Consider the following 24337-nt stretch of genomic DNA (forward strand, 5'->3'; position numbering starts at 1 on the left):
TCGAATATAATAGTATAATTTGCAGATATTCTGAACGCAGCTGTGCGCTATGTGCAAACCTGTTTTCTGTGTGGTCATTACAACATTTAAAAGTTACAGAAATTTCGGAATATTTACTTTATGCAGCAGGTATAAATTTTCACTTTTTCATTCAGAGAATTTTAACTTTAGCTCCGAAATTATCAGCAAATTAAAAATTCCGGGAAGTTAATTTTCATTCTATCAAGGTTGGTTTTGTATTTTCGTTCGCTAAAAAAATAGCATACCAGAAACAAATTGAAAATACAGTTTAATCCGCTGTAAAATTGGGATTTCTGTTATAGCCCCAACTTCTGACATAATGAAGAGAGTAGTGCCAGCGTTAACTATATGTTAAATATGAAAATATATGTCACAATTATAAAATATACGTATATTATCCTTTCAATAGTTATACACAAACGTTATATTCTATAGTTAGAAGGACCAATTATCAAGAGTATAGTGCCAACATGGTTTTGGTTCGGTTATGAATCCAATTAAAAAAACTTTGGAAATAGTAAATTCGTCCTCGTGTACGATTCAACATCCGTATCGTATTTGCATCCTACCATTGACTTAATGCAACACATTGACGCCAGTTGGATTAACTAAATCAATTAGTAATTGGTTCTACTCATACTTTCCACAGCAAATGGATTGTGCCAACAACATTTTATAGTCAAACGGTAACTATTCAAACTAACTGCATGATTATCTTTGGCAATGTTATACTACGAAGTATAAAAAAATAGTCGCAGTTATAATTTTTATGAAGTTACTACAACGAAAAATCATTTTAGGACCCTGAAAGAATTATCTTAGATAGTTGTTTTATAGTAGACTTGAATATACATTTTTTCAGTGCAGTTAATTCATCGACCCTGACGGTAAAAAAGAGCGGTACATAATTGGAAATCAGCGTGCGAAGCACTGGTGAGTTTGTCGTATACGTTAGGCCCGTTTCGTTTCGTCATCATTCCGTTGCGTACCGATTACGTTACCCCCAGTGCTTCGCAGCGTAATTAGAATGATAATATTGAGTATAATGTTATATCAGCACCATATGAAGAGGTGAAACGGTAATATGGATAGACGGACTTCGACGGTGAAAAATTAAATCCAGTTGTCTCATGAAAATTATTATGTCGCTGTCATTTTTCAATACTATAACGAAGAAACTTATTTAAGGGGTGATAGAAGTTATGTATCATTTATAGATGTATCGTTTGGTTGATTTAAGGCATTTTGTGTACGTAAATATTTTCAGTAAAAAATTTTTATTCATCGTAACAAATTTTGCAACGTATGATTTTGGTGTTTTGTTGATTTTTCATACTATTTTCGAAGACGTCGATACATTTTCAGAATAAAAGATTAAGTTGAGGATAAATTGGTAGGTTCGTCTAAATGAAGGGTTAACAGCAAAAAAAAAAAAATAGTTTCAAATATCTCTAGCAATGTTATTTGTGCTAATAATAGTGCAAACGCGAATGAAACAACATTCCTGCTATGTTACAGAAATAAATCAAAGCAAATTCGAATAATATAAGCTAAGGTATTGACAGTTTGAAAAAGGTTTTGTAATGAGAAAGTAAAAAATGATAAGACTCTGCTGTTTTATAACTAATTCTAATGTTTTTGAGCGCATTTTCAGATTCTGGGCTCATTTTTTCATTAAGATCTCAACAAATTGTATAAAAAATATTTAAGATATCTTTCATAATAGTACAGTTATAACGTGCAAAGCTAATTGTTGACGAATATTCGTTGTACCATATTTAAATAAATTTATTTTTCTCCACTATATGGAGATGACCATTTTTATTTTTTTTTCTAAATTTCCAGGCGATCTCTGAACATGAGTAAAAAATCAAAAATACTGGAAAGTCGAGATGTTGTTCCATACATGATCACGATCATTAGGGCGAATAAAATTGCTGGAAATTTTTCAATGATTTCTTCTTTCGTCCTAACTTTAAGGCTGCTAACCTCATCTTCATTTCTAAAATGGAGAATGATTTACAATAAAGAAAAAAACTTCCAGTGGGAACTTAGATATACATATAGTGCATAATTCACAAACGCAAAGAGATAATCATGCAATAGTAACAGAAAAGGACAAAAGAAAAGTTGTTGGTTCCTAGAGGGCAGCACCACCGTTAGCTGTGGGCTTCTAGGGATATTTTCTGACAGTCGCGCGCGATTAGTATTGCGTCGGGTGCCCAATCAGACGGTAACTGTCGAGAAATAAAATTCAAACGACTTGAAGCACGCTCATGAGGTGCGCACTTTCCTGATGGGCACACGGTTTATTATATTAAACTTATTAAAATCCTGAAACTTGTTTCAATTTTTCAAGACAACTACTTCAAGTGCACCCATGTTTGTACTAAAGAATCGGATGTTAAAAGTGGTAATACAAGTTTTGCGCGTGTGTAATGTTAGACAAAAACATGTTTTTTCTGCCACCAGTTTAGAAAGTTCGATGTTCGAAGTCTGTGGAATGTGCCTAAAGTGGTAAATTCTGGACAGTGCTATAAAACTACGTTGGCGCATGCGCACAAGTGAAATGCTATATTTTATTCACTACGTCTTTCTTTTGCGCATGCGCACTTTCTAACAATTTGATTTTGCACTGTACCATCGCTTAAGTTACCTAAACTCAATTTTCCGCGCTGTCAGTGGCACCTTTGGTGTTTCTCAAATCAAGCTTTCCTTCACAGGTATTGAATAAATAAAGTGTGTGTTACAAGTGTGGATGGGTGGAATCTGACTCGTGCAATTACAGCACTCGCCTTGGCTCATACTGCAAACTTCACACTCATCGGAAATCGTCTACTTTCCGCACAAGTGACACAATATACTGCTGTAACAAGGTAACTCTTTTGTGAGGCCATTCAAGTATTACGGCAATCTGTTTTCGACCACACATCGTCACGCAGTTTTTTTACGTGATGTGATTTATTTCGTTTCCACACCTCCCCCGCCCCTGCCCATGTTTCGTACAATTGAAAATTTGTTAATAATATGAAGTATAATGTTAATTGTCCGATCAAAAAACAAATAAAGAAGCTAATGCCACTCGAGAGCGTGACATAATATTTGAATGGCCCCTGTCAGAGTATGCAGTATTCGAAATTAATGGTATTTCAGGCACAATGAAGAAACTTTTATTAGTAAATTGGATATCAGTACAATGATAATTTGAATATTATTATTATTATTCAGAAATTTGGTATGAGTAACTGTTTATGGTGATTTTAATTGTCAATACTGTATTTCCTAGCTGCTACAACGTTTAAACTATTTTTTCTAAATCGCTGCATTTCTCAATTAAATAAAGCCTTAATATCAATTTATAACTGCACCGAAATCAAATTATCACAATAGTAACAGAGAAATATAGTACCGGTGACTATAATGAAGAATAATCGTAATATGTACTAGATTTTCTGATTACAGCTACTAAACACATTTTCATTCTGTACCCAGAAGTGTATTTTTCGGTTAAGGTAAAAAGCGAAAATATTTATAAACTGTATAATAAACACGGTAGAAGTTTCTCTTGATGTAGAGTCTGCTGTGATAGTTCTCACGATTTTGTAACGTTTAGTTTCGTATCTCAATATGATCCAGATATAATACGTCTGCTAATTCCGGGTCTTAGCCCACTAATGTGTATTCTGAGATGAGCCGTTTACCAAACCAATTTGGGATATTAACACGGCTTAGAGGAAAACAAACTTAAAACGAAGGATATTTACTTCGTTGAAAAGGGGAGGCGGATGCTAATCGGAAAAGTAAATCACACCTGACATCAGTCTGTTCACATGCATGTACAGCAGATGGTTCGGTGGTTAGCGTTCTTATATAATATCGATGAGCTTCGAGAGGAGAGTTCAGTTAGTGACCGATTTTGATAATCTAATGTTCAAGTGAAAAAACTGCGGAAACGTTCCTTTGAATTTAGTTACTAGGATAAAAATTGAAATTTTTTTTCGGACTTTCGTTAATTTTTTTCCTAATAAATAGACCATTTTCAATCGTTTCCATTGCCATGCACTCACTGCTTCCACAAACGGCGTTGATATAGCTTGTTACACAGTGCGAATTGAGCGGTATTAAAGATGCAGCGAGGCTCTAGCTTCCGAGCGACCAAGAGAGGCCTAATCATTCAGGACTTACAATTCAAGCGTATCGTTCCAGACACGTAAGTGGGTAATTGGCATTTTAGAACGAGCCGTTTAAACATAAAACAACCGCTTGTCCACACCGAAGAAACGAGTTTTCGCACGCGTCAATCCTGAGTTAGATAATATGTACAGCTGGGCAGAATTTTATTGAAAAAACACAACCGTGATTTGAGGATTTTTATTCAATCTACAATATTCGTACCTATAAAAATTCTACCCTCATCTCCAAAAGTATCAAAGTGACTGCTTTCAAAAATGTGTTATTTATTTATAAAAACTGTTAAAATCTATTAACGTATTGCCTAATCCGTTGTATAAGATTTATTCGCAATTAAAAAATTCATGATCAAGCAACAAATTGACGTGTTTGGGAGAAATTTGATTTAAGGATTGTAAAATAAGAGAAGGATTCTCCTGTTTTACCGACAATTCGATTGATCGTATTTTACAATTTTTGTGATATAACCTTGTCGAAAGTGCGTCAGCTCTGATGGTCAAACTGATTGTAAATGAGTATGACGTATAAAGTAACATACGCATCATTTTTATGGAACAATAAAGACGAAATATAATAAATAATAAGACTTTAGAGTTTATTGAGGCATTTGACCAAACCTGTGAAATAATTTGCGATAAGGTGTCTAAATTAGAAGACATTTTACACGGGTCGATCTCGTCAGTTGATTTCAGACTGTGAATCAGGGAACAAGACAGGTTAAAAAAAATGTGTCAAATTTCAATGAACTATCGGTCAAAAAATTTCACACTCATATTAAGCGCGTGAGTTTATTTTCTTTTTATTAAATCTCTTCTTTTTCACCTCAGCGCTTTATAAAGCAAACACTTACGGTTTTACATAATGTGCCCTGCTTTGCAGAAGCACAAATTCAAATGCGTTTATCCTTTCGAAATTCGAATCATTGGATTCTCGCGAAGAAAATAAAGTGTGACGAGGAAACACGATAAGTACATCATTCGGTGAGGCAAGTGTCTAATAAATATACCCACAAATGAAAAACACAAGTCAAAGAGTATACGATCAAGATTTCAGAGGAAATATCAAGTTACGTGAATCTTCAAACATGAATACTGCAGAATTAAGCGGGTAACATTGTCTGCCGTGCGGGTAACCGCAGATTTGCAAGACCCCCCCACAAGGGATCGTGTTTCATGCGGTAACGCAGGACCAAGAAGGAATAGAAAGAGAAAAATTATGACAGAATAAAAACCGTATATACAATTACCACGATGGAAAAGAGTAATAAAATATAATTTCCGGTAATTTTCTTTATACAATACTTCACTAACTAGTGCTCGTGTACTACTTTGCGCACGCTCACTTGTATGTCGATATATGAGAGGGTCTTCTATATGTATATCTCATACATGAATACACGGAGCATTTCAACTCAATTTAACCGGCCATTAACGTCCTCTACGCCAATATGACCCAGGAAATAAGTCTTCTGCTTTTGATTGCACATTCTTGAAAATTCCAATATTTTCAAACGTGACTGCAATGGCTGTTGGGATATTTCGTTGCGTTATGTTACTTGGAGTTACTAGAAACAAATTACTAGTTGTGGTTACAATGCAGTCCTGAAATATTTTCAGTTTTTACCGTCACTTAAGAATAATAAATGGATCTTGGTGCAAAGTGAAAATGAGTTTTGTAGCTGTAACTAGACGATTTAGTATTGGTAACTGTAATTATACTTAATAGTTACTTGTGCCACTAGAATTCTCTGGAAACTACGACAAATAAAGCTCTTTACATCGGTTCGAGTAGATATAATGTTTACGGATGTAAAATTTTTAGATTTTTGTACGACTCTGTGGCGAATCCAAACGCAAGTTTCAACGAGGAATAAATAGAGGCTGAGGTGCTTGTAGAAACCGAATTATTCGCGTGTAATATCCGTTTTAAAAAGTTCGGTTTTCGATCGTATCGACACGCTATACACACGGTTTGCATGGAATGTCTACAATAAACATAACGGAAGACGACGTTTTCTGTCGCATGACAAATGTGCACATATTCGCATATGCGAATCGATAAACAAACTGTGCATATTATACCAAGTGATACAGTTGATTTAGAAATGAAAATAGTATTAACTATACATTACATGTATGATACAACGATTACATATTACGGAATGCCGCATATTATATCACTCGTGTCTGTGAATGTCACTTCACCTAACGAATGTATAGTATGGATGACAAGGAGGCCTTGGCGAAGACAAATAATGCAGCCAGCATGAACCGCGCGTGTTTTTCTCACTTGCTCTGTACTTTGTGTACATACCTTACACTGTACCTTATATTTTCCCATGGGTTGCTCGCAGTTCACATAACCGAGTGTCTGTTAAAATATCGCTCATGAAGTACGATGTAGTCCCAACATTGTGAATAACTTGTAAAAGTATTCCATTTTTGCAAAGATGCTATATGATATTATTCATTTTCAGTCCTTACCGACCGAGTAAAAAGTTACTGATTCGGACTACTATATCATCGGCGCGTATTAATATGCATCAGACTGACCTGAAAATTCCTCGTATAGCACAATTCTACATGGAATCCAAGATAAAAATATCCAAAAAACATCTTTCTTACGTAATAAGAATGCTAGGCAATGTATTTCTGTAATTAAATTACCACTATTTGCATCAAAAAGTTTATTGGTATTATTCTTGCATAAATTAAAAAAGTATTTAGATATGTTTGTTCGGTATCGCTTGTTAAATTGTACTATCTGTGGTGTTTTCATGTCAGTGATGCGTTATAGGCTCTAATAAAGGTAAAAGTAAGTGACATTTTACTCGGTCGGTAATGGCTGACTACAGCATACTCTTCACGAATCCAAATTTTTATGTCGTTAATTCCACATTAGATATAATTGGTATTAGTACAAATACTATCAGAAACAATCTCGAATAAAAAAGTTCGAATGGTATTTGAATAATTCCAAGCTTTGGGCTTGCCAATATAGTTTATTTTACTCTCGAGGATGTTTATTGAAATATTTCAACCGCTAATACTAATTCAAATTGAAATCCTCAAATATACTGTATGATTATACAATTGATAACGTAATTTCTTGAATGAAGAATGTCAAGGTTGTGTTCTCTCACATTGAAATAAGAATTACATAAAACTTATGAACTCGTATAACCCAGCAGGAAGTTTTGCGTTGTCCTAATTCATGACCTCAACTTGATTCTTCTGCTTACGAGTGCAAAGTACATAAATAGCAAGTCACGCTCTTTTCTGCAACAAAAGGCGCGATGTAACTGTATATCAACGACGATGGTGCACGAGGATCGATTCTGACTCATCCATCGATCAAGTTTGGAAGAAAAATAAATGAATAAAAATTCACGATGAAGCAATTAAAGTGATTCAGTTCAACCTAAATTTAATCTCGAAGTATCATCTTAAACAGAATATTCAGTTTCAAGTGGAATATATTGTACGTACTTATATTTAACCCAACAATAACGCTGAAAAACATATTCCTGTAATTAAATCACTTTCAATTATTGTAGGGATACATTTTCCGTGGAGTCGCGTTACCTATATGGCACTTTCACGGCAGTGACGTGTAAACTCTGATAACAGTTAAAATCAGTGACATTTTACTCAGTCGGTAAAGACTGAGCATAACATCGTCTTAATACAACCAACGTCAGTTCTGGTCGGCAAATAAAATGTAAAAGAAATCATCATTGATTGATTATATTCGTTTTCTCTTATCTTTCAGACCCATCGAAGATGACCTTTCGACGTGCAGTAGTTACGACGACGTGGATGCGGAAGATCCTGGGGATTATAGGCAACCAAAGAGGCCTCATTGGGCCAACAAGGTGCAATTTGTTCTTGCTTGCATCGGCTACTCTGTCGGCCTTGGCAACGTCTGGAGATTTCCCTATTTATGTTACAAGAGTGGCGGCGGTAAGCATTCGTTTCTCGTCTAACAATTATTAGAACAATAACTTTTTTTCGCTCGTCGTTTAGCGTCTGCCTCACAAAAAGATCCTTCGAACTCCCCAATTTCATTTTTTTTTTATGGTTGCCATCAAATTCCTAACTATTCAGTGTTATTATAACCGTTAATGCTACATTTTGTGGTTATTACTACTATTGTATTTGTTTATTTTATTTACTATATTTTTCAGGTAAATCAGTCCTTAACATCAGTTGAATATTGCGCCAACATCAATTTATCGCAATAGTCGCAATAAAATACAGTACGAATGACTATAATCAGAGTTTTTCCTCGAAGCTACAAAACTCACTTTCATTTTCTAATCAGAAATATATTTTTCGGTTACAGTCAAAAATGAATTAGTTAAGGACTCTGCGGTAGCCATAATAAAAAATTTCTATCGTTGCACCGAATCCGCATGAAAGTCTGTAAATCTGTAATACAACCTGTCTGACGGAAATCTTCATACCATTTGTGTGTGTGTTTTTTTTTTTTTTTTTGTCAAAAACTACAACTGCTGTCCTCAATATTTTTGCCTTTAATGCAAATAAATTTCCGTTCAAGAATGAATGAATATTTATGATTATTCATGAGGAAAATTGGTTGAATCATCGCAGGAATTCAGTTGAATGGGGATAAATATTTTTAATTCAGCACTGTAAACAGATCGTTTTTTGGTCAAAGCTATTTTCTCTTCTCATTATAATATGTAACATATTTAGAACGGTAAACTGTGTAAACGTTCGCACGGAACTATAATTGAGGAAAAAAAATGAAGTAGATTAGTATATATTCGAGTGTTAATTATGAAGTAAAAATATTTCCTTTGTTGACATGGCATAATCAACTAATTAATCTATTGTAGTAAGTTTTAGAGCAATTTTGCAGTGCTACAGCTAGACAAAGCCGGTCTACTCCACCAAGGCTTATTTATCATTGAATGACGCATATCTTTTACCTACAAATAGCACCGGAAATCCAATATCCTTAGAGTATGACGGTGATTATTGATTGTACAATGTAGTAGAATGTGTAGGATTTTTTTCCATGTCATAGTCATCTGATAAGGTAACCATTGAATATTTTGTCTGTGAAATGCGATTATGTCATCCGTATACTCACTATTACGTTTCAAACACGATGACGCATAGTTCGCGGCAGAAAATCTCTTTTCCTATCGCGATTTGCTTCTATCTTTTTCCGAACCAATTGTGCGAAATTATCGATGACTCGCTTTGGCTCGCTCTTAATCAGCGTTTAAGTAAAGCGAAGGAACCGATTAAAAATCTCCATGTCATTTGCGTCGATAACGATGAACGTGAATGAAACTACATCCCTTTACTGTGTTGTATAGAAATAAATCTGATAATGAGTAAATTCGAATAACACAAGTTAAGATATTAATATTTCGATGAAACGGTCTGTAATTGAAAGATTCCAAACCATTAAACTTTGGTGTTTTCGAGACGATGATTCTTATGTTCCATTTCGTTTGTGTAATGCTGATGTTCCAATAACATTGCCGAAGACTTTTTAAAGCGTTTTTCTCTTTTCCTAATTTTTAGTTTAGACAGTCAAGCTTCCCGGCCTTCGAAGAGCCCCAAAAATTGCATTCTAGCCTATGAGGGTGAAAAATATTTCGTTATACTTATTCGCAAAATATCTTGTCCCGTATTATAGCCGTATAAAATATCGGATATGCAAGAAATCTATAAAATTAGAAACACTTAAAGTCATCATCTGTTAAACAATTAATCGATTGACAAAACTTCCACAAACATGAATCGTAACTTTTTTTTGTCTTTAAGTCAAATATACTATAAACTGAAAATTGACTATATTGCAAAATCAGCTATTCAAAAAAAAAAAAAAAAATATACGTTATCAATATTATTTCAATAATTCTAGAACATTTTGATCAGTTTTTGGATATTACGAAAATTTGAATCCCAAAAATTATTTCAAGCATATATACATGCGTTGTTTCAGACACTGAAAACTTCAAATTTTCAAATCTTAGAATGCAGAAAAATGTACAGCAATTCAAAAAAAAATTTTTATGCAATTGTACCCAGACACCGGCACTTATACAAGGCTAATGACATAAAAGTTCTTAATTTCTGTTAAACAAACCGAATTATTCTAAATTAGTATTTGCACCTAACAATAAATTCAAAGCAATCCCTGATTCGACGATTATTCGTGCCCTAAAATCCGAAACATGTACGTTTGTAATTGATTAATGGTACAGATCAGGCTGCTGAAATATAGAAGATGGTATAATTTTTAAAATATCTGCGTTACGCGCATACGATATGAGCTTGCTGCGACGTTTCTAGTTACAACGTCGTAATGCGCTATGTAAACGAACAATTCTTGTACGCTGCTTGATTGATTTACGGTACAAGGTAAACAAACAAGACCTTTATTCGCTATCAACGTTTACTTTATCGCAAGTCCTATTCACGAATATAGCTGCTCGTAGCAAATTGAACGTACCAACCAACGACCAGCACGGTTTATATAAAAGCCATACAAGTAGGTTACAACAGCACGAAACGATCAGATATTACGTCGTTTTTGGCAGTGCAAGCGTGATAATAACTGGTCATTGAATCTAATCATGACAGATTTCACATGCTGTTTCACTTTATCTAATCAGAAATTGTCACCTGGTAGACTAAGGAGGTTATCACTTATCGCACTTGTATTACTTATATGATCTGCTATACGTCTGTATAAAATTATTATACAATTCAACAGATAGCAACATAAAAATATTACCGTACATTTCGTCGATTGATCGGTGACTTACGTACTAAAATTAACTTGGTAGTTTTTTTCGATTTTAATATATCTGATGTATAAGTATATTTTTTTCAATCAATTTCTGTTCTGTGCTCTGTACTTGCATTCTAATTTTCTACATAATCCACGATATAATATTACAATCTGTAAGACATAGTTTCTATGAACTGTGGAAAGTAGAATTTCGTACAAAATACCATTTTTATGTTGTAAAATACTATTTTACCATTACTCGTGATAAAAAATATTTTAGTCTTTTTTTTTGAGCGCATGTTTCGAAAATTCATATTTCTTGTAATTTCTCTAGCTATATCCCCGCTTGAATAAAATGTCTGGGAATCGCTTTGCGAAGAATTTCTTCAACAATATCAGCAATTCGAAACATTTTCCCGGGTGTCTGGAAATTTTTTGAATTTTCCGCGGGTACGGAATTAAAAAAAGACTTTCCAGGGTAAATAAAAAATTCGAAGAGAAAATCAAGCGAATTTTTTTAAATTAATACTCAGAGAATTGTATAGTGAAAAATTTCTTTATTTTTTTTTTATAAGAAATCATTGAAATTTGTTGAAACAATGACGAAATATAGAAGTATTACCGATCTTGTAAAATTTATTGAAAACTCTGAAATGTATGATAAGTTTTAGGGAAGTACCTTCATTTTTATCGTCGCAACGTCGTAAGATTATTTTATCGCTGACCTCTTTATTTTAAAGTTATACTAAATGAGAAATTTTCTGACACAGCGGCCAAAAGTCCATTTTTTCCACTTCAAAAGTTTTTCACGATAAAAATGAGAAATGTCTCAGAATTTTTCGGTAGAATTCAAGTGTAAATTGTAAACTTTTTGTACGTATTCCTCAATGTCGCAAACTTCTTTTAGCAACCGAAGAAATGCAATCATTAACCCATCATTTCTAAAAGTTAGAAGCAATTCCATTATACCTGAGAAGAAAATGAAAGAGTAAAATAAACGATTTCCCGAATTCTTTAGGAAAATTTTTATTAGTTCTGACATCCTACTAAGTACGAAATACTGTTTAACTGGCTGAAGCACTTTCGAATCGACAACTGCAGTTGTTGTTCTGGTGTACCTACCTACTTGGGAAGAAAATCGACGAAATCTTTTAATAATTTGATGTATTGCAACATTCAATGATGAATCAGTAAAAATTATAAATTATAATACTTGTTAGAGATTTCTGTATACGTATAATTAATCATATTTGGTATCCAATTAACCGTGAATAACTTATACAGTTATCTATGCAAGAATTATGTAAGAACTAATTAGTGTCATCGGTTATCATCATCTTACTTTTTATTATTTTATTACCAGATAGTCACGGATTGATTAAATTCATAAAATTATTATATTTGTTGGTTACGACGGTTTCTTTAAAAATACAAAAATAGAAAATACTGGAATCAAAAACAGAAGCTTAGATATTAATTACACTTCACTTCCAACCGTTTCAAAACGGTTAAAAACCCCGTAGATTCGATTCATCTCATTTCACGATGCCTGATTTCATTCAAAAGACTATTCTCTGCAAAGTCACTGAAACGGATTTTCCTTTTTTACAGTAGTTAATTGAATATTGCAATATATGATTTGTTGATCACAATCTATATCGGTGCGATATGTTGTAATATTAAATACTCAACGATGCCAATATAATGAAATCAAGTATTTCAGTCAATTTTTTGAAACCAGTCTTCTAAATAAAAACAGCCATCCTACAGTGAAATCGATCGAATACTACTAGACCTTTAACCTGAATTGTGAAACGACATGAATCGAAGCAACGATATCGAAGCAAATGTTTATAAATCGTGCATAACTTTCTATTCTTGAATTTTTAAAGAGTATCTTCGTAGTTTCACACAAACATAAAAATTCGATAAATAATCGACATGCAATGACTATCTTGTAACAAGTTAGTAGAAAGTAAGAGTTTTTGGTCAACTGGTCTTCGTAACAATTATTATTGCGCAATAAACGGATTTCGATTGCATATGAAGTCAATCAGCCGTGCGGAGGCTCTGCAATATAATAACAATTATTCATCCTATTCATCCGTCCTTTCCTGTAAACGACGGTCAAGCTTGTGATGCGAAATTATCGCCGCCTTGTTTCTGTGGGAAGAAGCAAGGTCAGTGGATGTAACTCTTTAGGACGATTTATAAATTGCAGCAGTGGTCGACAGTTTAGCGAGAGCTTCGCTGATCGTCACAGCCGTTTAATGTAGTTCAATCACGTGCCGAGTGGGGAGAATGAGCAGCTATATTCTCAGGCTCTGCACTCGAAACATTTCCCGCATGTCAAACTCATGTTTCCTCTTCACGTTTAACCCTTTGCGTCGTAGTGGCGAATATTCTTACCACCTATTTTATAACCATTATTTATTTATTTAGTTTTTTCTATTTAGAGATCCTTCCAACATATTTCTCTACGGCTTTATGCTATTCCTGATGATATACTAATAAGTTTTCGACACTCGAGAGTAAATATTGCGATATAATGTAAATTCACAAAAATTTTATACCGAATGGCTACATTTTCGTTTTTCTGATCTTTTATCGAGTGCATTAGCTCTGGATTATAGGTACAGAATTCGATTTAACACGAAACAGAGGTGATCTAAAGCAAATTGGTTTAAAAGGTAGACCTATTATGGTTCTAGATCATCAGGGACAGTAGTGTATATGAATGTATATATATATTGCTCCTGAAATTACAAACCATAAATTATTTCTATCGCTGTAATTGAAATTGGTAAAGAGGGGAAATCTGCACGATGAGCCGGGATGTAGAGTTGTAATGTGCATCGCAGTGCGGACAAGGTCATGTATCAAGTTCAGAGTTGTAAATTCCCGTCATTTCCGTTCTGACGGCACTTGTTTAATACTTCCAGATTTTTTTTTAATTAGCTGGAATCTCGAAGCCACTCGTATTACCACTCTGGTGTATTACGATACTGTTTTTCAAGTCATATACTAAGGTATATACTTACTTGAGAATCGGATATTTTACATTAACTTGTTATTCAATATAATTCCGGTAGATGGAAGAATTGGAGACTTGTGGACTCAAATACAAGCAAAACTCATCCACAGAAAGGAAGGTAAACTAGGCGGGAGAGAACTGTTACTACAAAACGCGTTTCTACAGAAAAATAATTTAAATGAGTTTAGAATTATTCGTTCGAAAATTGCATTTAAGTGATTTTCAGCGCCTTAAGAGTTGGAATAAGTTGAGCCATGACCTAAGAGCCAAGACCTATATTTCCGCATTTTTATTTAGTTTATGTGAAATGTAAATAGTGATTCAGAAAAAAGCCTCAACGAATCTTCCCGTTACGGGTAAACCGACGAGGTAAAAAGTACCCCAGAAGCTTATCACAATTATCTTGTAAACCATGCATTATCTACTAGATGTACGCGAAAAAGTAGTTTTTTTTTTAGTAACTTTACACCCTTCAATGTCAACCAAATATATTAGCCAACGAAATTGAACACTATGTTCAAAAAATAGAAAGACGTTAATTGAATGTTCACTTCAATCTTTTCCGTAGAGAAATAAATTAAATTTTCGAAGCTATTTAGTGTTTGTCACGGTCAAATAGTTCTTATGTCTTCGGAATACCCTGAAGACAAGTCTATATATTCCGTGATATTATGCCTTCATTGTAAATGTAATCCTAAGATGTTTCGACAATCTCGATTCGATCTCCATTCACAGATCGCCATTCCATACTTAAATACGATGTTAAAAAGCAACAAAGGAAGAATACATCCTAAAACCTCGTGTACCTGATAATCGCTATTATTAACTTTGGACTTTCTCTGCGTAACCCCATTTTTAACAAGTATCTAGGTAACTATTTCTCTGACTGCACTGCTACAAGATGATTGTAAGTGAAATATCTGTTATGCTTCCAAGCTCAGATAATTACTTGCAGGTGTAATTATTGAAGCGTGTTTACTATTTATTGATGTGTTTCAAACACATATTTAAAAAATTCTTTGTATCTATCTAGGCCGAAGCAAATAAAGTCCGCTGTATTACGGTACTACTGCCTTTCTAGCACATATATTGTACGAATGCAAAATAAAAAAAAAAAATCTGAGCCTCGTTTCACGCGGAAAAAAGGAAAGAAAAAAGTTTTGAAGTAGCCCCGTCACGATGGAGCGAATTCTGCGGGTATCTTGTAGCAGAGCCTAAATATTATGTAGATAAGTAAATTCACATGAAAATAATTTAAAAAAAAGGAGCTACACGGAGAGACTTTTGACATCAATTTTTGCTGTATTGATCACCCATAATTAGTGAATGAAAATGCAGCGATAATATCTTTTTTTTTTTTTGAATGACTCATAAGAATATTAGACTCTCGCATTAAACGAATTACGTGTATCTTTCTTCGCAGATTGCCAGAACTTGAAGATCATCACAAAGATGATTTAAGGTGACTTACAATTAGTTCAGCATTTCACGAGACATTTCATTTGGAATACCTTCCTTAAATGTCAAATTTTATCACCGACGCGTGGGCTTTGATAAAATATACGAGTCACCATACAGCTAGTTTTTAATGTACAAAAACTATATTTTATCCAGATTTCGCGTTTCAACTGGAATGCTGGAGGGACGATTGGTTCTCAGAATTCTTTAACGCATAAGTTTTGTTGATACTAAAATAAGACAGTCGAAAAAAGTGTTTCAAAATACGTCCATTTCTAGAACAGCAAATATTCGTTCAATCTTCGTTGGAATCCTGAACTAATTAAATTCTCATAAAATTCTCAGTTTATTTTCTGAGTGCGCAGTTTCGAGAACAAAAAAACGGGAATACTAGAAAGTGTTTTAGAAAAATTTGAAAAAACATGCAGATTCGTTTTATGAACCGAAATAATGCGCAAGGGGGGGGGGGGGGGTGTCGTTAACCACCAGCCTATGCACAAAGTAAATGAATATTTATTAATAAAGGAATATATTAAAAACATAAATGGGTATAATATTAAAAAAGACTATATACAATAAGTACCGATTAAAGATATTTGGAACCAGTCTTCCCTAATCTTCGTTCTGCGCATTCTTCTGTAACGTTGCCTATTATACCTTTTATGCTTAAGGCAATTCAGCAACGGCGCATGTTTCGAGGTATCCTGCAGGTATATTCACTTTGGTTAGATTGGTTCAAACAAACTTTTTAGCATACAGAATACCATAGTACACGATTTTCGATTATGACGGTTAAATATTCGACACAAAAATGCCACACTCTCAACATCGGATGACACGTAATAATGCGACGACAGATTTTATCTTACACAAAATATATAAATACGTAAAACGTAGGTATCTACGTATACTTAAATCAAATCGGTAAATCCATCAGAAAGTCAAGATTACGTCAAATTGCTTGAATTTACTTTCACGTGTGAGGTGTTGCAGAGCATTGAAAGTATAATATGGATGAGATAAAACTTCCTTTCGACCTTATTTTTTATCCAAGCATTTTACTACATTTATTACCATATTCATATTTATTATAGAATCCGTGGAATATACGTATTAAACAGTTACTCGTTTTCTTTATTTATTCACATTTTCAAAGTTGTTTGTTTTTTTCACAATGATAGATTTTACATTATTCTCTAAGAGTTCAAAGCAAATAAACATACCAGAAAATAAATTAGTCATACCTGAAAAGAGGCGTGATTGGCTGCGGTGAAATGTGAAGTTATATGCTTTGTGTTACTCCGTATGTGAAAGAAAAATATTACATCGTGTTACTAGGGTGAAAAGTAGGCGATTGCCGATGAGTGTAAGGTTTGCAGCGTTAGCCGCAAGGGGAGTGCTGCGTTCATGCGAATAGGATTGCTGCAATTACACGAGTACTAGTGTGAACGCAACATAAGCTAAGGCGAGCACTGTAATCACACGAGTCAAATTTCTCCCACCGCACGCATAACACACGCCATTTTTTCCAACATCTGTGTAGGAAAGTTCGATTTGAGAAGGAACAACAGTGTCACTGCACGTAAACTTGAGTTATTCGAAATTGCGAATGCGCCAAAGGAAGCTGTAATGTGTAAAATCGAGCATATCAGTTGTGCGCATGCGCCAACGTCGTTTTACTGCACCGTTCGGAAATGGGGCATTTTACGCACGCCCCACAGGCTTCGAAAATCAAACTTTCCAAGCAGGTGGTGGAAGAAAGTTATTACATAAACGACCCTTTAATATTATTATGACTAATTTTATCTGATATTTCACTTGGAATGCAGTAAGAGGAAATTACATGTACCTACCATACAATGGTAAGACATTCGTTAATTGATAGTTAAATCTGTAATGCTGCATTTATTTTTACAACAATCTATGATTATGTTTCGTCTTGTTTGTTGCAGGAGTATTTCTCGTACCTTATTTTCTGATACTAATAGTATGTGGTGTCCCGTTGCTATACATGGAACTTGCTGTCGGGCAGTTCACACGTCGAGGTCCAATCGGCGCCCTAGGACAAATTTGCCCTCTATTTAAAGGTTCGTGAAGGTCCTCGCTTAAACAAGACACCTCTATTCCACCCCATCACAGAGTTCGAATTCACATGAAATATAACAGTGGTATTGATCGAGGGAAGACAGTTGGTGGCTATAGGGTCGAGATAAATTACGGGTTTTAAAAAATCTTGCACATAATATTGCTACTTTACACACCGTTCGGCATGTGACTATTCATAAACAGTAATTTTGAATCGAGTATTCTTTTATTGAGAAACAAACTTGATATTATATGTAACCAACTGCTTCCGTGTAGAACAGAGTGTTTCGAATTCTGTGTGATGTTCCTTTTTTCCTCATATTGCTAGATATTATTCATGCATATGAAAACATTTGACGATAACGTGAATCATAATTATTTGTTCCCATTTTTTCTGCTTACAGGGGCCGGTTTGTCGTCCGTAGTTATTTCATTTCTAATGTCCACTTACCATAATGTGATAATAGCATATGCCATTTACTATTTTTTTACTGCGTTCAAAGATGTCCAGCCATGGTCGGACTGTAATACTACATGGCATACGTCAGCCTGCTGGACACCTGCTATGCTAAATACAAACAATCTCACACGACCAAACACTTCCAAAACACCATCAGAAGATTTCTTTGAGTAAGGCAAATACAGAGGGACATTCCATTTTTGTATTACATGCTAGCCAAGGCAGAAAAATTTACGTATCTACCTGAAGTTTTTATCGATCAAGCATGATCCCAAACTCAATTTGTCGCTGATACTGAGTTCTAATGATCAGTTCTTGAAGGGTGATTGTATCTTACCAAGTTGATTATAGATTAAATGTTGCACTTGCCTAAACTAACAACTCAGTATGGTGACCACTTGAGCTTTTGATCAAGCTTGATCAAGCTTGATCGATCAAAAGTTCAGGTACACCAAATTTATTCATGCCGACAAATCACCACTCAGATCGAGGCGCCTAGAAAGTTTAGTTTACAATGACTGGGGTCGTGAATTTTGTAGTACGCGCTGTCCGGAAAATATAATCCTGAAAATCGATATAATCCCCTGAAAAATTGTGTATTCACTAAAAACTGAATTTTGCAATCTGTGGTAGCAACTGTGCGATGATTTGTCATCACAAATAAGTGTGGTATGTGGGAATGTCTTATACGTTGCACTAATCACTGATTTAATTTTTTCAGAAATAAGGTACTCCAGATCAGCCGTGGCATCGAAGAGCCTGGAGCGCTACGGTGGGAATTAGTTGCTTGCTTGGTAACTGCCTGGGTAATGGTTTACTTTTCCATTTGGAAATCTATCAGGTCGTCGGCACAAGTAAGATACCTTACGGCCACACTACCGTTTCTACTCATCATCGTATTCCTTACACGCTCTCTGACCCTCGAAGGTGCGGATAAGGGTCTTCAGTATTTTTTCAGACCTCGATGGGCTCTGCTGGCAGATGCTAAGGTAACGAAGTACAATTTTAAAAAATATTTTTTTATTTTTTAGCTACTGACTATTGACGTTTTATTCAAAGTATCATAATATATCATTATAATCATAACATATTTAACCATTCTTCAGCGAACCTCTGTAACATGAGTCAAACTATATAGGAATGTAGTTCACGTTACAAATAATATTGTTCTGGTTTGCCTTGGTACCATTAGAACATTTTACGTCGGTGAAAAATCTCGTAACTTTCATTACTCAACGTAATTCCAAGATGAATGCATATTTCAAAAGTTTAAAATAAACAAAGGGTAATCGTTCATTAATCTTCTACAAAAGCTTAAAGTTGCGATACCGAACTCCAATGGACACATCGAACATTTACATTTCCCAAGTATCCTGCGCTTTACCTATGGGGAAAATTTTGCGGAACTTTTTGAATTCACGTACAATCTTTGTGATACTTCGGTGAGTCTGGCACAGTAGAATGTCTGGTATATTTTGCACAAATCCAGAAGCCTCAGTATCCATTCGAACAAATAGCCATATTTCATAATGGATTTGTGACCGGTGGTATGATCCTGAATATGGCGTAACTGTGACATTCTGGTTATTTTCAAGTAGCAAAACGAGTCTGGTAATAATCTACCGCTTAGTAGCGATACTGGAATTAAATGTAGCCACGAAATTCGAATCTCCGAATCTAATTTTGCACGCGGAATTGAGAGAAGCCAAAATTCAGGGTGAAAAACATACTGAAGAGCGATTTACCGACATCTAAAAGAATAGCCAGTGAGTAAGGATCCTGTACTGCCGGTATGGTCATCAGGCATACCGGCAATGATCTTTCGTTTCTTTCCACCCTCCAATGAAAAGGACAGAGAGCGTTATTAGCGATACTGGCTAAAATACTAATGAAATCTACTTTTGTCAGATATTCAGTATAATAGTAGTCTTGATAGTTTCAAAGATAATCGGGAATTCTTGTAGGTAACCGGCAATTACCAAATAAAAATTTGAGAGTACGTTTCAAATACTCAATTTCCAGAAATACTAAGTTTAACAAACGGTTGTTACGCTGTATAATTTCAGAATACTGAACATTTTTTCATAGAAATGCAAAAAATGTTGAAGATAGAGAAAATTTTTTTAAAACATTGCTGAGTATTTCAGAAAACTTACGAATATTTGTTGCAGGTTCTTTTAGAAAATTGCCACAGGAAATTTTAAATTCAATTTGGGGAGTGAAAAAAACTCTTTAAAATTCCCCAAGAGATTTGAAAAGATGTTGCAGTACTTTTAGAATAAACCGTTTACAACAATTTTTATATATCTTTTAAAGTAGAACATTTTGTTGTGTAAAAATTTGGTTGAAAAATTTCAAATGTTAAGAAAGTTACAGTCGTTTTCCTGGGACGTATTTTTTGAAAATTTTATATTTTTTTTATATGAAAAAAAAAAGAATTTCTTAAAGCAAATAGATAAAACTAGTATTTATCGAGTCGGAATTTAAAAATTTAGTTTATTGGGATCATGGCAGTCTCTAGAATGAAACAGACGATTGTTCGTTTCAAAATTGTTCAGCACTTATGATGAAAAAAAAGAACTTGCCGATCGGTCGAATAGTCGCGGAGATATTTCTGGTACCGATTTTTCTAAACACTGTTTCGTGAAAAACGCGTTGAAAGTTTTGATTACAGTTTACACTGAAATAACTGATTTATTTCAAGCTTATATGAAATCATCGATTCCTGGGCCATATGACGGATCTTCCTGATATCTCGACGTTTCCATTAGATCTTTTTTTGTTGGGTCAATCTCATTCTTCCTTCTTTTGATGCGCTTGTCACACCAACCATTAGTCATTGCTCATCCGGTCGGTTACAAATCGCTATAACTTTGTCATTAATGCGAATTTCTTTATGAAATTTTCGGGGCAGACACTCAAAGTATAGTACTTTCAAATGGACGTCTTCTTAAAAAAACTATTTTCGACCTACCCAGGCATATGCAACTTGTTAAGATATTTACTGTGTCTGTCTAAGTTTATTGAGCTTGTCGGCTTTTCAGGAACACTTTCCAGAATTATTCTGAAATTTTTTTTTCACCGTGAACTTCTTATGGGATTTCACTCAGTTCTTGTTAAATAATTGCGTTTTCTTTATATCTGTTACAGGTCTGGGTAAATGCAGCTGCTCAAATCTTTAACTCAGTGGGAATCGCGTTTGGATCGATGATCTGTTTTGCAAGCTACAATAAATTCCACAACAATATCTTGATAGATACGGTAGCTGTGTCTCTAATCAATGCGTTCAGCAGTCTACTTGTTGGAATTTTTGCCTTTGCCACAATAGGCAACATCGCACGCGAGCAGAATATGTCTGTCGAAGATGTCCTCAGTGATGGTATGTGATGTTGTTCATGGGTCGTCACTGACATACTAATCGCCACTAAAAGAACGTGGAACACGACTAGACGTGCTTTTTGTATTCTGCATGTATATTTATTATTCCAGGTCCTGGATTAGTCTTTGTCGTCTATCCCCAAGCCTTAGCAAAAATGCCAGCATCTCAACTATGGGCTGTACTATTTTTCTTCATGCTTGTCTGCCTCTCGCTCAATAGTCAGGTGAGTAGTGGTTTGCCCAACCTAGTAAGATATGGCATTATAGGTATGACTCTGAAATTTTTTTACTCTAAAATAAACCGTGAGTCATACATAATGCCATAATCCCAAGTATGTAGGTATATGGTGACTGATTATCTGTTATCGGCAATTATTGGCAAATACAGATTATTCTGTATGACAATAATTAGTCACCTTACATACAGTTTGGGAAGCTTCGTAGTAATTTTGAATTACAATACATTATTAAACGTTTTATTGTAATTTCAGTTTGCAATCGTGGAAGTCGTCGTTACATCGATACAAGATGGATTTCCAAATTGGATAAAGCGCCTGTTACTTTGCCACGAAATGCTGGTTCTCATAATATGCGTTGTATCATTTTTATTCGGACTACCAAATATAACGCGGGTAAATATTACATAAAAGTCTTCAACGGCGAGGTACATGTCTTCCTGTTTTAGAGTTCACAACATTTTAAAATGTCCTTTTATCCTCAGGGTGGTATATTCTTCTTTCAACTGATAGATCACTACGCTGCATCAATTTCCATAATGTTTTTGGCATTCTTCGAAGTTATTGCCATATCTTGGTTTTATGGAGTGCAGAGGCTGTGCAACAATGTTAAAGAAATGACTGGACGTATGCCATCTATTTACTTTAGATTTTGCTGGCTCGTAGCTGCTCCTCTTTTAATAATGGTACGAGGCGTTAATATTTATTATTTCATTCACGTTTCAAATGGAGACAAATTTTTTCTATACAATTATTAAAATAAATCGTTTATATCCTCTTCTTGTTATCCTTATAGGCTGTGTGGGTGTTTAGTTTAATTGATTACGAGCCCCCCACTTATCACAATGGCGCATACATTTACCCCTGGTGGGCGGAAGCCATTGGGTGGGGCATTGCATCGCTTTCTCTTGTATGCATTCCTGCGGTTGCCATTTATGTGTTGATTCGGGCCGAAGGCGACACTTTTCTTCAGGTAAGTTAGTCATCCTTTATATTGAAGGTCGTTGCAGTGATCTCCCACAAAGTCTATACAGATCAGCTGATGCATTAACTATTTCTTTACAGAAATTGAGAAAGTCGATAAAGCCGGACTTTGAAGCGTGTAGGATTTGTGGACAAGAATATTGCACCGACCCATTGCACACGATGGATGAGGACTCAGCGAAAGAACCTCTACATGAATTGAATAGCTTGATACAGCAAAATTCCACTTATATTCCCCCGAAACCGGAAGCATAAGATCAAAATTAAATATAATATACCTTTTCACACACATTGGAATGTTGAAAAAAATGTGTCCTTTTCTCGACTTATCTTGTAAATCTGTTGCGGCTACTCTAAATTGCTCATCTCAAGATCTGGGCTGCAGAAAACAAATTTTAGGAGATGCGCTTTTCATTTCGATTTCGTAGTAATAAGAAATAAATACCGTAAATAGTTGAATTGAGTATCAGGAGGTATGGAATACTCGGGAACAATGCATTTTCAAGAATGGCTTCAAAACATCTACCATGAAAGGTTGATAGGTGAGAGTAAATAAAAATTATCTCCTGCCAAAATTTGTGAAAAAAGAGAAAATCGGAAGAACCCAAGCGAGTCGTTTTACGTAGTTGAGACGCAGAATAATAAGACGATTGGAGTACCACGGATAAATTATTGATATGTCTCATATTTTGGGATGGTAGAATGAATAACGGGTACTAAGGTTGGGGCATAAAGAAAATGGTACCGATTCTTTATTTGGACAGCCTTCTTCAATTTGTCGAGTAACATTATTCTTAGAATAAATAAAAGCAATAAGACGAAAAATAGTGATTGGTTAGCGTATACTGACACAATATAATTTATTGATATTGATATTAATATACTTTCATTCTTGTTGTGTTCTATCCCAGCGAAGACCTTAGTTTTCAAATTAGTTGCACAATATACATAATTTCTAGTAGAGTATAATTGGAGTATTACAGCAAGCTGCAAACGAACAAGTGAACTTTGGATATTTAAGATCTCGTTCAATGAATAATTCTAGTGTAAAGAAGTCATGGAATCAGCTTTCTCAATGTAGATATAACTATAACAGTCTAAAGTAAGTAATTCTCAGCATAGCCAAAAATGCGATTACCAAAAGTATCTGATTTTTTTGTGCGCAGATATATATAAAATTTCTAATAAAATATCTGGTATTGGTATACTACACATACGTTAAAATATATTTAGCAATACAAGAACAATATAAGCTTTGATGTAGAAAATACAGAACGTGTTATAAATTCAAAGTTCAACTTAATTCAGTTATATGATTCCAACTATGTTACATTCACAATTGGTAAATGCGCAGTAATGGAAAGTACCTAATATCACACGTATAACGTTATATGTTCTGTGTAGTTTGAATTTATTTATGATAATTTAAAGTCCATGTATCGTAAGCTGCATTTTTCTGAAAGTTTAGCATAGTACAACATATACTTATGAAATGCACAAATGCAGTGTTGCCAGACGTAAAATCTACGTGCATACATACGTACCTAGAACGATTGTTCTACGTATTTTCATATATTTTTGTCGCCAAAATGTTTACACTTCTGCATATTTTAGCTTTTCACTTTCAAAGTACATTCCGTAATATAATAATTTTAATTACTCTGATTTTATCGTTACTGACAATGAGATTATCAGACCTCCGGATCACGCATT

The 24337-nt window shown here is 34.6% G+C and overlaps 1 protein-coding gene across 2 annotated transcripts in view; it reads left to right on the plus strand.

Moving 5' to 3' along the window:
• LOC124406710 (sodium- and chloride-dependent GABA transporter ine-like) overlaps window positions 1-23328 on the plus strand; it is a 30339-nt gene extending 7011 nt beyond the window's left edge. The window contains exons 1-11 of one of the 2 annotated variants that reach the window (XM_046882243.1): window positions 4113-4231; window positions 7984-8174; window positions 17434-17568; window positions 17971-18196; window positions 18748-19015; window positions 21177-21405; window positions 21516-21628; window positions 21896-22036; window positions 22126-22326; window positions 22437-22613; window positions 22706-23328. In XM_046882243.1, coding sequence (XP_046738199.1) covers window positions 4149-4231; window positions 7984-8174; window positions 17434-17568; window positions 17971-18196; window positions 18748-19015; window positions 21177-21405; window positions 21516-21628; window positions 21896-22036; window positions 22126-22326; window positions 22437-22613; window positions 22706-22879 — 1938 coding nt within the window. In that variant the 5' untranslated portion in view covers window positions 4113-4148 and the 3' untranslated portion in view covers window positions 22880-23328. Of the gene's footprint in view, window positions 1-4112; window positions 4232-7983; window positions 8175-17433; window positions 17569-17970; window positions 18197-18747; window positions 19016-21176; window positions 21406-21515; window positions 21629-21895; window positions 22037-22125; window positions 22327-22436; window positions 22614-22705 lie in introns of those variants that run through there. The other variant, XM_046882242.1, reaches the window with a different exon arrangement.
• Window positions 23329-24337: the final 1009 nt, after the last annotated feature.

The sequence above is a fragment of the Diprion similis genome, chromosome 6 (genome assembly GCF_021155765.1).
Source record: "Diprion similis isolate iyDipSimi1 chromosome 6, iyDipSimi1.1, whole genome shotgun sequence".
NCBI classification, from domain to species: Eukaryota; Metazoa; Arthropoda; class Insecta; order Hymenoptera; family Diprionidae; genus Diprion; species Diprion similis.